The sequence below is a fragment of the Neoarius graeffei genome, chromosome 8 (genome assembly GCF_027579695.1).
Source record: "Neoarius graeffei isolate fNeoGra1 chromosome 8, fNeoGra1.pri, whole genome shotgun sequence".
Taxonomy (NCBI): Eukaryota; Metazoa; Chordata; class Actinopteri; order Siluriformes; family Ariidae; genus Neoarius; species Neoarius graeffei.
Genome location: NC_083576.1, coordinates 80,045,230 through 80,057,853, shown reverse-complemented (window position 1 = coordinate 80,057,853; position 12,624 = coordinate 80,045,230). Strand labels below are relative to the sequence as shown.

The window sequence follows — 12,624 nt, the reverse complement described above, 5'->3', positions numbered from 1 at the left end:
GAGAAAGGTCAGCCTTCATCCTGCCTGATTTGTAGCTGTTGTTTGATCAGGCGGAACTGACTGGCGAAAGGGAAAAAAAAAAATGCGATGATGAAGTTAAACCTGGACTCTGACTCATGCTCACTTGTTGAGATGTTTGCGTGCAGCAGGCAGGCCTGATAACTCCTCGTTCAGCACATACTGCTTCGTGCCCATGCAGTAGTTCTCCATATATTCGGCCCAGTGTAACTGTCTGACGTCAAAGTTAAACACCTGCACAAAAAACACAGAAAACAGGGCAGACCGAATTAGACTGTTCTACACTGTGCACATCATTTCATATCAGAATGAAGTACAGTAGGAGTTTGTTTTTTTATTGCATCTAAAAACAAGAGTGCTCTAAGAGCACAATATCCCTCGCTGGCAACTCGGCCATGACTCTGCTAAAATGTGACTGAATTGAATGAAATTACAATAAGCGTGTTACCGACATATAACAAAGAATCCTGTCAAGTTTTGTGAAATTCCTCCAAAAATTGTGGGAGGAGTTGATTTCAGAAGGTGAGTACCCGTCCCGGGACGGACAGACATCGCCACGATATAATCCCCCTTCGGATATTTCGGCCAGCGGGGGATAAAAATTACAAAGGAAGTTGATTTCAGAAAGCGAGCGCACCTTGATGAAATTGCCAAAGTACAAGTTTGTTAATAATCAAGCGTATAACTCTGGGAAAATCTGCCCAAATCAGTGCTTACAATAAGAAAAATTATCACGGCCTAAAAAAAGGCCTCCACTTTTGAAGGTTGAGGACTGCTCGCGGCTGATTAAAAGGCCCTGAGTTTTGAAGATCGTGGCCTATTTGTGGCCTGGTGAAATAGATGACCATGGTAATCTGTGGTTGGTAGAAGAGAGCAACTGGACTTGCTTGACGATTCTTGAAGACATTTCGCCTCTCATCTGAAAGGCTTCCTCAGTTCTGTCTGACTAATAAGTCCAGTTGCTCTCTTCTACCAACCACAGATTACCATGTACCTGGATGACTGAGATTCGTCACAGATATATTTCTACGCACTTTGGGATGAGATCCCTTCGACTGGTGCGGGAGTATGAGAGGACTTCCAGAAAACTGGCAGACATCTTAAGGCCTCTGCATGCTCGTGCGACAAGGCTTTCGCAGATAGCTTTTCGCAGACAGTTGTAATTTATCGTTGAGCGGGAGTAATAGGCGTGCGTGATGTTATTCACCGGCACAACACAAGGGGGCGCGAAGTCGCTAGGAGTAGTTGGTGGGTGTGGTTAGTGGAGTGTTTATCCTCCGGTTACTTATAATGACTAGAACTTTTTTTTTTATAATGATTAGAACTGGAGTCGTATAGATGTACGTACTTCCTCACTTCCTCAATCAACCGCTCTTCGTGCTGCTCCATCTTCGCTCGTGTTTTTAAAAATGCCGGTCGTGAAAACAAACCAAACCGGGAAAGTAGAGAAGCGGAAGTGCGTGTACAGCGGACCAATCGGAGCCCTCTTGTCTGCGGCGCTGTCTGCGAGGCTTCTGCGGTGGTCACAATTTTTGGGAGGTGCGCGCAGAGCGTCTGCGAAGGTGGGGGGGGCTACGCAGACACTGTCTGCGACGCTATCTGCGAGGACTGCGTTGCCAGCATAAATTGGCCTTTAGGCTACATCCACACGACAACGGCAACGAGATTATTTTTTTTAAATATCGCGTCCACATGGGCAACGGATCAGTAAAATATCAGGTTCATATGGCGACGCAACGCTTGCTGAAAACGATGCAATACACATGCCACACCTCTACGTGCGCTGTAAGACGGTCCCATCAGAGACACCAGAACAATAGAAGTAGACGCATGCGCATAACTGCGCATGCGTACAGTGACTATCCCTGTCACTGTCACACGCACACACTTTCTCATTCCCTATCCTATGGATATAGTCCCTTTAAATCACGTGCTTGTTTTTTGAATGGAGACGCGGAAAGAGGAATGAATGGGGGTAGATGGAAGCCGGTACGCCAACATTCTGATATCCTCCAGAATTCTTTAATGGTCCGGAATAAATTGAATGCTACACGTTGATGGATTACTTTGTTCTTCTACGCCCTTTTTGAGGAATGTATTGTCGGACTTAAACCAACATCTGAAGAGGTGAGATCGCTCCTTTTTTTTTTTTCCTATGTTTGCTGGCGGGATTGTTTTTGTTTTTGGAAAGCGCACGGGCGGTGCGCGGTTTGGTACTGCTTCTGCAGTGTTTGGACTAAACACTGCCCTAAGGGCTATTCTCTCACTCTCTCTCTCTCACTTTGCACCATTACACAATAAATATTCACAGTGAAAATATTTTGTAAGCGCGTTTCATGAACCAAGTTATAGGATTTGTTGACAATTCGCATCGAGTTCGTTACACTTCTACCCGGCGTGAAGCACATGTGGTTGTGACGTCATCGTAAACAAATCCGTTCTACTCATCCAGACGACTTCGCAACGGCGCCGTTGCCAGATTTTTCCACTCTGGAACCCGTTCTCAAAAGATTTCGTTTTGGGGCACCCAAAACGCCAGTGCCGTGTGGACGCCAGGCCGAAACGATAAACAATTTTATCAGATTCACCCGAATCCGTTGCCGTGTGGACAGGGCCTTAGCCAGAGAGGATCGTTCATTTTTGTCAACCTGGAACGACCATCACTGAACAGAGGTGGGTGTCTATGACATCTTTTATCAGCCACCTACAATGCAGCCATCAGCATTCTGATTCGGATTCTATGATGATCCACGAGAGGATAAATACTTGATACTCTCTATTAGTCAGACAGAACTGAGGAAGCCTTTCAGATGAGAGGCGAAACGTCTTCAAGAATCTTCAAGCAAGTCCAGTTGCTCTCTTCTACCAACCACAGATTACCATGTACCTGGATGACTGAGATTCTTCACAGATATGACCATGCTAACATGCAATTCTTACAAACGCCATGCTTAGATTATATACAAGCATACTTTGGTCAACACAACATATTCTGCTGGATTTCTGGTCCCCTGAGAACATGCCAGCCAGAGTATGCTTGAAGTAATCTCTGCTCAGTATTCAGAAATTGAATTCTGTATTGTCTGTGATTTAGCTGAGACTGAGACCTTTGATGGTAGGTATACCGGACAATAACGACTCTATATTTATAACGAATATTTATTGGAATGTCTCAACAATAAACGTAAACTAAAATATATAAAGACATAGTAAAAATAAACTTTTTTGAAAATAAAACTAGCTCTCATCCCTGAACAATGTCAACGGTAGGATAGAATCAACATCAAAGTCGTCGGAAAACGTGAACTTTTTGAATGTAGCGAGCGTGATTGTCTTTGAACTGTTGAATTTGGACATGTTTATTTTAGTTTCATTTTCGTTACCCGAGATTTCATTTCCGCTATGTACAAGCGGTGCTAGAAAAAACGACCGGCTATTTGGTGGTCGGCTGTTCCTGAATTTCCAAACTTTTGTTCGATTTATGCTTCTCGGGGAATGTATCAGTCTTAGGATGAATCGCACATACGTAAACCCCGTGAAATTCCGCAAAATCTACCCAAAATCAATGCGCGCCTTGAACTGCCGGTCATTTTTTTTTTTTTCGAGCACCACCGGTTAAGCCCGGCAGAGGAAATGACGCCATCACTCATAAAATTACATACGGAATTGAATGAAAATAATTGTGACCGAATAGATAGTTATTTATATTAAAATTCTTGCCGATTTTCTGAAAATTGGACATTGAAATTGTCGCGGCCGATTATAAGGCCCCGACAATATGGTGTGGCGGCCGGGGCCGATCGGCCGCGACTTATTGTAAGCACTGCCGAATTAAACGAAATTTCAATCTGTGTATAACGGTCATATAACAAAGCCTTTTGCCAAGTTTGGTGAAATTCCTCCACAAATTGTGAGAGGAGTTGATTTCAGAAGAACGTCCGCCCTCATGAAATTGCCAAAGTTATTTAATCAAGGGCCAAAACTCTGGGAAAATTTTCACAAACGAAATAAAATCGCAATCTGCGTATTACCGTCATATAACAAGGCCTTTTGCCAAGCTTCGAGAAATTCGTCCAAAAATTGTGAGAGGAGTTGATGTCAGAAGGCGAGCACACCTTCATGAAATTGTCAAAGTACAAGGCTGTTAATCAAGGGCTGTAACTCTGGTAAAATGCGACCGAATTGAACAAAATAACAATATGCGTACTACCGACGTATAACAATGGCTTTTGCTAAGTTTTGTGAAATTCCTCCACAAATTGTGAGAGGAGCTGATGTCAGAAGGAAAACACACCTTCATGAAATCGTCAAATTATCATTTTGTTAATCAAGGGCTGTAACTCTGGTAAAATGTGACTGAACTGAACAAAATTGCAATATGCGTATTACCGACATATAACAAAGAATTCTGCCAAGTTTTGTGAAATTCCTCCAAAAATTGTAAGAGGAGTTGATTTCAGAACGTGAGCGCCCTTCCTGGGACGGACGGATGGACAGAAATCACCATGACATAATCCTCCTTCGGGCCTTTCGGCCAGCGGGGAATAAAAAACAGGAGTGTGGGGTTTAAAAGGGATACTGTAGAATAAAAACTTAATCTGTTACCAAATGTGGATACTGAGCACTTATACCACAGCAATTTGCGAACACTTAAAAAAAAAAAAAAAAAAAATACTTAGGCCATCCTTAAAAAAAAATCCGTTTCCTGTCCACCGGGTGGGCAAAAAAATTTTCAGTCGGGATGGAGGGATTTTTTTTTTTTAACTATATGGATGGATAAGAAATCGCAATGCTGTGTTTGCTTTTTCTTTCAGTACTTTTTTATGACAAAAGCAGACACATTTAATAAAATATGACAGTTTAATCAACTGAAACTTGTACAAAAACTTTAAGTTAGCATTTTAAATGCTGACTGCAACATTTGCAAAAATTTTACAAAAGGTACTTAAAATGTCCGACACACGGACTTTTTGTAGTTCTAAATCGAGCGTTAGGCCGAGTTCGGATGAAATTACACTATTAAAATGATCACTGAATGATTTGTTTTTCTGAATCTTTACTATTTTGTTGTTCGCTAGAATACCATTTTGCGATTTCACACTTAAGCAAATGTTTGAAAACTCCGGATCTCCTTCCTTCATGGTGGCTGCCATTTTTTTGTGCAGCACAGCGCATGCGCAGAGCTGATTCAGTTCTATATTCTGCGCGGAATGCAGGGCTTTCCACAAGCGCCAGTCATACAGCCGACTACACAATTAAGTCCAGCCGGCTACTTTAATGACTATTATTTTTGTAGCCCACAGGCTCTAAATATTAATTTTCGATTTTAATAAAATTAAATGTTTATCTAACGGATTGACAATAATGTCAAACTGAACCGCACTCATTTAAGTTGTGATTCGCGCTGTTTGTACCGATAATAACCACAAATTCCCCGCAGACTTCGTTGATCAAGGGAGAGTAACTCATCCGCGGCCCCGACATGCGGTGTGTGCGCGCGCACTCGGCGGAGGCAGTAGTGTGTCGGGGCTGTCGGAGGGAACAGAAGCAGAGATAACGCTTATTTTGTCTCCGGTAAACCAGTCTTCTCTCGTTCAATTACGTGCTGGCATCAAAAGACACCGTTGGTTGTAAATGAACCCAAACTGAGTGGTTGGAGTGTATTTTCATACACAAATGGAGAAATGTTCGCTGAGTGTGTAATTGTGTCGCCCCACTGCAGACCGTTGTCGTCGTTAATTCATAGCATGCTCAGCTGCGTGAATGTGTCATGCACCGAAAATAAGAGATTTACAAGCCAGGAACGCCTCATGATGCAATACGCAAGAAAAGAAAGAAGATTTACTGCCATTTTACTTTGTATTTGAGTAAAGTGAATAAATAAATGGTCTGTGGAAAATACATTTAATCCTGGGAACTGCGTGCACAGGAGTTTATTTTGTGTTTACTCCCCCCGGCTGGCTACTTATTTGTCATGGCTGGTTAGTATGAGCCTTAGTGGAAAGCCCTGGGAATGCGGAAATGTCAAGTTCGATTTTAGATTTACGAACCCGAAAAAAATGTCGAAAAACCGGCGTTAAAAAAAAAAATTCAACCGCACAAACAGCACTCACCCGGCCGGTGGACCGGAAACAGAACATTTTTTAATAATGGCCTTATGTAAGAACATTATTCGTTTTTGAAGTCACGGCCTAATGGTTAATGAAGCAGCTTTGGGGACCAAAAGGTTGCCGGTTCGATTCCCTGGGCCAGCAGGAATGGCTGAAGTGGCAAGGCACCGACCCTCCTACTGCTCCCCAGGCTGCTCTGGGTGTGTTGTATGTCGCTCTGGATAAGAAAGAGCGTCTGCTAAATCCCATTAATGTTCTGTAATGTAAAGTAATGATTACAACTGATGTTACGGAATCGTTCCTCTGGTCACGTACGTTATCGCCGCAAGAAAAAGTCAATCCTTCACTAGCCCTGTTTTTTTTCCTCTCAAAGTTAATAATACAAAAAGAGAGAAAAAAAATGCAGTTTGTCATGTGCCTGAAAAACGGCAAACTGCGGTCTTCCATCCTGAAAACTTGGACTTACAGCCAGCTTTACCTCAGACTGTTATAAAAGCGCAGACACTGGAGACTCCGCCCACAAAAAAAAATCTCCTTACAGCAAATTTCACCATCTACAGGTTTTTTAAGTCGTTTACAGAAACGAGGACGTACAAGGAAGACCGTGTTAATAATATAAACCTGTGATTTGCATTACAGTCTGAACTCTTGCAGAACTGCTGGACAGAAATCTAATTAAACATGTTCTGACCAATCAGATTTGAGCATTTAAAGGTAGACTGCCTTTCAGATTTTTCAAGTTTAGTTCATAAAAAAATAATAAAAAAAAAATTCACGACACCTAATTATTTTTGTTTAGTGGACCGAAAGCTACTGAATTTGAATCAGACTTCCAATTTTATAGTTTTTTTTTTTTAAATAGAACAATTAATGAATTTAGAGTCACATGGCCCTGAATTCTCCGCTATTTTTTCCTGCTTCACCAGGACCTGATTCAAGATACTACGTGATGCATCACGTGGTGGGCTTTCCCTGTTCGCGCAAGGCATTGTGGGATACAAATTTGAAACAGGAGAGAAAAATGGAGGACGTGAGTGCGCGAATGAAACGTGAAAGACCGACTACAGTAACGGAAAGAAAGTGAGAAGAAAAGACGTTGTGTTATATGCGAAGGAAAGGAAACGCAGGACCAAACTAATAAATATCGGCGCTCAGCGAGCACCTCGGTGTGATCAGCTGTTCGTTTAGCGACAGAATGATGGAACTGTCAGTGCACGCTCAAAGGGAAACCTGCGCATGCGCACACGCACGGACTTCCTCTGTCTGCTTGACTGCGCGAAGCGAGTGATTTCATGCACATTATTTGCTTTAATCCTCTCAAATTAAATAACTTCCCAGCCACAGAACAGAACGGCCTGATATTTTGTCAGATATTACAGAAATAAACATTTATTTTTTTCGCGGTCCAGTTTCCATCAAATCCTGCGCTCTGATTGGCTGGCGAGCGGGTCCGTATCCTATGATACGGACCCCGGTTACGGACCTCTGGCGACTCGCTCGTTCACAACAACAAACATAGTAGCAATTTTTGTCAACATTTCTCAGGAGAATAACATTAATTTTACAGCATGGATAGCGATAACGACAGTGTTCACAGCGAAAGCGAGTTTTACTACCCTGAGGAAGAAGAAATAAAAGAAAACATTTCAGGAGAAAGCTAAAAACCTCTAACTGTTGCTAACGCCGAGCAAAAACATGGCTGAATCCTGAATGACTCAATTTTGTATAAATAGGGGACTACATAGGCGGCAAAATGTAGTTTTTTTCCTGCCATGGAAGTGCACTTGTATACCGAGGAGGAAGCCATTTGCATTACAGCCGTGAATGAGGATTCAAAATGGCGGCTCGGCTCGGTTTTCCCTTTCGGGCGCTCTCGTTTTCTGTTAGAATTTGGTAAAGAAAAAAATAAATATATTATTTACCAGCTTAAGGTCGGTCCGTATGGTGAAATACCGTGACCTCGGCCTTGAATACTGACCTCGGCCCAGAGGGCCTCGCTCAGTACTTTCAAGACCTTGGTCACGGTATTTCACCATACGGACCTCCCAGCTGGTAAATAACATATATCTCAATGACCAGATTTCAGAAGGAACTAAATAAATTCACCAAATTTATGAAATCGAAAGGCTGTCTAGCTTTAACATTCAGGGGTGTTGTCCAGCTTTATTCAAATAACCCGAGTGTGATTCAAAACCCTCTATTTAATTAGATACAAGTCCAACATACAGATACAGTCCAACACACACACACTTATTTATGGAATTTCAAGCATGATGCCTCGGCTGTGTGCACAAAGACTCCATTCAGATCCCCTTCACCACAGACATTCAGCCATACAATTACACACTGTATGAACACACACGCACACTCAGCTATAATATGCCATGTGCTGCTGATTGAATCAAGCCTCTGGTTCATTCTGCACATGTGTGTGTGCACGTGTGTGTGTGTGCGTGTACCTTCCTGTCCTCAGCTCCCAGCTGGTTCATGAGCATGGTGACGTTGTCCGTGTTCCACACCCACGAGTGGCTGGTGAAGTATTCCAGCACCATCATGGCCTTGTGAAGGCGCGTGATCGTCTTCATCATCCTGCATCACCAGGGAAACAGCTTTAGAGGACAGGCAGAGGTTCAAACCCCCCACCCACCCACACACACACACACACACACACAGCACGTCTCCTAATGCCTCAAAGACTGGTCATTTCTACCAAGGACTGAACAACTGGTAGCAATGTGCGTTTTGAAATGTCCTGGCCATATCACGGGTTGCATCACAAGCCTCGTCTTATACACACTCACGCTACATGAACTTCAATAAAAATCCTGCACTACAACCATTCAAGCTTCTGCAAGAAGCTGAACATTGTCCACACCGGGTGAATGTTTGAGTAGCTGATTATTTAAGTGGTGTAAAATCAGTCATATTTCAGTTTTCGGTGCAGTATTAGATTATTACTGATTGAGAAGATGATAGAACAGACGACAAGACAGTCAGACAGGTTGTGAGTGGTCTCGGAAAGAACCTGGGTTTGGAAGACTGCATTATTGTTTAATCAAGGGTGGAAGACAGACTAGAATGGGTCATAAAAAAAAAGCACAATTTTCCATTTATCCCATTTGTAGTTGAATTTTACAAACCATTCATTCATGTGGAGCTTCGGAAAACCCATCAAATGGTCAAATTTTGACATTTTCTACTTTACGCTGTGTATTTCCAGGTACGACAGGTTTCCTGAACTGAAACGTATTTCTCTCTTGCATGTATCCAAGTATATTTCTCGCATTTTATTTCTAGTCGTCTATAGTTATCCCCTCTGAAAGCGAAAAATATAATTATTCTCTTCTAATTCTGCTTCAGAAATGAAAGGGTTACCGTCCTGAAAACATTACAATCGAGTTATCCAATGAGACTGTTTTGTTTGTTGTCTCTAGGCTGAGAAGAGTTTTGTGGCAGCGGGGGCGTGGTCAAGCACCGGTCTGTGACAGGAGGGCGGAGTCAGGGAAGGTAAGTGGCAGAATCACGACACCTGAGAACAATTAACCTGTGTTTGTGTGTGTCTTCCCAGTGACAGCGCCCTATTTAAGGAGGGAGAGTGAGAGCAGAGGAGCTGATCTCCGGACTAGGCGCTGGCTGTGTGTGTCTGTCTGTCTAGCCCATATAAGATTGTTCACTGAAAAGTGTGGCAATAAAGCCATTTTGCAAACCTGATCTCTGTCCTGCCGTCCTCAGTGCTCCACCCACACGTAGGGAGTATTACAGTGGTGCTGAAACCCGGGACGTGGAGCACCAAATCAGCAGCCCCATGGAATCCTCCCCGTTCGCCGATCTGGTCCACGCCCTCGCCACGGCTCAGCAAAGCCAGCACCAGGCACTCGTCACGCTCCGAAAGGAGCAGGAGCAGCGCTTCGAAGCCCTGGTGCTGGCCCAGCAGGAAGACCGCGAGGCGTTCCGGCATCTCCTCGCGTCGGCGGGGTCCACCAGCGCTCCGGCCGCGGGCCCGTCTCCCCTCATCGTCACCAAGATGGGCCCGCAGGACGACCCCGAGGCGTTCATCACGTTGTTCGAACAGGTCGCCGAAGCCTCGGGGTGGCCGATGGAGCAGCGCGCGGCGCGCCTCCTCCCCCTGCTCACGGGAGAGGCACAGCTGGCCGCGCTACAGCTCCCGCCGACCGCCGGCTGGCCTACGCGGACCTCCGCCGGGCCGTCCTCCAGCGTGTGGGGCGCACCCCAGAGCAACAGCGCCAGCGCTTCCGCGCGCTGCGACTGGAGGAAGTTGGCCGGCCGTTCGCGTTTGGCCAGCAGCTCCGGGACGCCTGCTGGCAGTGGCTGAGGGCCAACAATCGCGACGCCGAGGGAATCGTCGACCAGGTGGTACTGGAACAGTTCGTCGCCCGCTTACCAGCCGGAACCGCGGAGTGGGTCCAGTGCCACCGCCCGGCGTCGCTGGATCAGGCAGTCGAGCTGGCGGAGGATCATCTGGCGGCTGTCCCGGCGGCAGGACAGCAGATGGCATCGTCTCTTCTCTCCTCTTCTCTCTCTCTCTCTCCCTCTCCTCCTGTGTCCCGTCCTCGCCCCATTCCCCCACCGCGGAGGCGGGGGCCGGCTCCACCCCAGCCGGCCCGCCGCACCCGCGGTGCCCTCCCGTTTCTCCCTTCTGTGTCTGTCTCTCCCCCACCTCAGGTGAGTGAGCCCCAGATCACCGGTGCAGAGGGAAAGCCCGGGCCGGTTTGCTGGCGCTGCGGGGAGCCGGGCCACCTTCATCAGCAGTGCACAGCAATGGAAGTGGGCGCGGTGGTTCGGATCCCCGACGCGCCAGAGGCCGCCCTCGATCGGGCCGGAGCGTATCGCATACCGGTGAGTATCCAAGGGGCTACATATCAGGCGTTGGTGGATTCTGGTTGTAATCAGACCTCAATTCGCCAAAGCCTGGTTCAAAACGAGGCATTGGGGGGAGCACAAGTGGTGAAGGTGTTATGTGTGCACGGGGATGTTCACAGCTACCCTTTGGTGTCGGTCCACATTATTTTCAGAGGGGAAAAATTTATAGTGAAGGCGGCGGTTAATCCTCGCCTTACCCACTCTTTAATTTTGGGGACTGATTGGCCGGGATTTCGGGGTTTAATGACACGCCTAGTCGAGAGTGGGTCCTGCCATTTGACAGGGGGAGGTCCCGGTGTCGCTTTGGCGGGAGCAGCTGTCACAGAGCCGTCTACGTCATCTCCGCGTCAGAGTGAGGAGCCGCCGGCTCCTCCTCTCTCTATTGGGGAATCCCTCGCGGATTTCCCGTTAGAGCAGTCGCGAGACGAGACTCTGCGGCATGCGTTTGACCAAGTGAGAGTAATCGATGGTCAAACGCTCCCGCCGAACGCCACCCCGTCCTTCCCCTACTTCGCTATTATGAAGGATAGATTATACCGAGTGACGCAGGACACTCAAACTAAAGAGCGAGTCACGCAGCTTTTAATTCCGAAAAGCCGCCGGGAATTGGTATTCCAGGCGGCTCACTTTAATCCCATGGCTGGACACTTGGGGCAGGATAAAACACTAGCCCGAATAATGGCCCGATTCTATTGGCCGGGGATTCGCGGCGATGTCCGTAGGTGGTGTACGGCATGCCGCGAATGCCAGTTAGTAAACCCAGCGGCCATTCCAAAAGCGCCTTTGCGCCCTCTACCGTTAATCGAGACCCCGTTTGAGAGAATTGGGATGGATCTCGTCGGGCCATTAGATCGGTCAGCACGAGGGTACCGCTTTATATTAGTTCTGGTGGACTATGCAACGCGATACCCGGAAGCAGTGCCTCTGCGCAATATCTCAGCACGCAGTATTGCAGAGGCACTCTTCCGCGTCATCTCCCGAGTTGGAATCCCGAAAGAGATTCTGACTGATCAAGGCACTACGTTTATGTCACGGACACTGCGCGAACTGTATGGGTTATTGGGGATTAAGCCGATCCGCACCAGCGTGTATCACCCACAAACGGACGGTTTGGTAGAACGATTCAACCGCACCCTCAAAAATATTATTAAAAAATTCGTAAGTGAGGACGCACGTAATTGGGATAAGTGGCTCGAACCCTTGCTGTTCTCAGTGCGAGAGGTCCCCCAAGCCTCCACGGGGTTCTCCCCGTTTGAATTATTATATGGGCGTAAGCCGCGCGGCATCCTGGACGTGCTGCGGGAAAATTGGGAGGAGGGACCTTCACAAAGTAAGAATGAAATTCAGTACGTTATGGACCTGCGCGCAAAACTCCACACGCTCACCCACCTAACTCAGGAGAATTTGCGGCAGGCCCAGGAACGGCAAGCCCGCCTGTACAACAAGGGTACGCGCCTTAGAGAGTTCACTCCGGGAGATAAGGTACTCGTACTGTTGCCCACGTCGAGCTCCAAATTGATCGCCAAGTGGCAAGGACCCTTTGAGGTCACACGGCGAGTCGGGGATGTCGACTATGAGGTGAGGCGAACGGACAGGGGTGGGGCGCTACAGATTT

At 46.5% G+C, this 12,624-nt stretch overlaps 1 protein-coding gene across 1 annotated transcript in view; it reads right to left on the bottom strand.

The window, feature by feature from the left end:
• Window positions 1-12,624, bottom strand: part of far1 (fatty acyl CoA reductase 1) — a 94,985-nt gene that overhangs the window by 11,394 nt on the left and 70,967 nt on the right. Inside the window, exons 10-11 of the mRNA XM_060928307.1 lie at window positions 8,588-8,717; window positions 125-252 (exon numbers count right to left, since the gene is read on the bottom strand). Of these exons, the coding sequence (XP_060784290.1) occupies window positions 125-252; window positions 8,588-8,717 (258 nt within the window). The remainder of the gene's footprint in view (window positions 1-124; window positions 253-8,587; window positions 8,718-12,624) is intronic.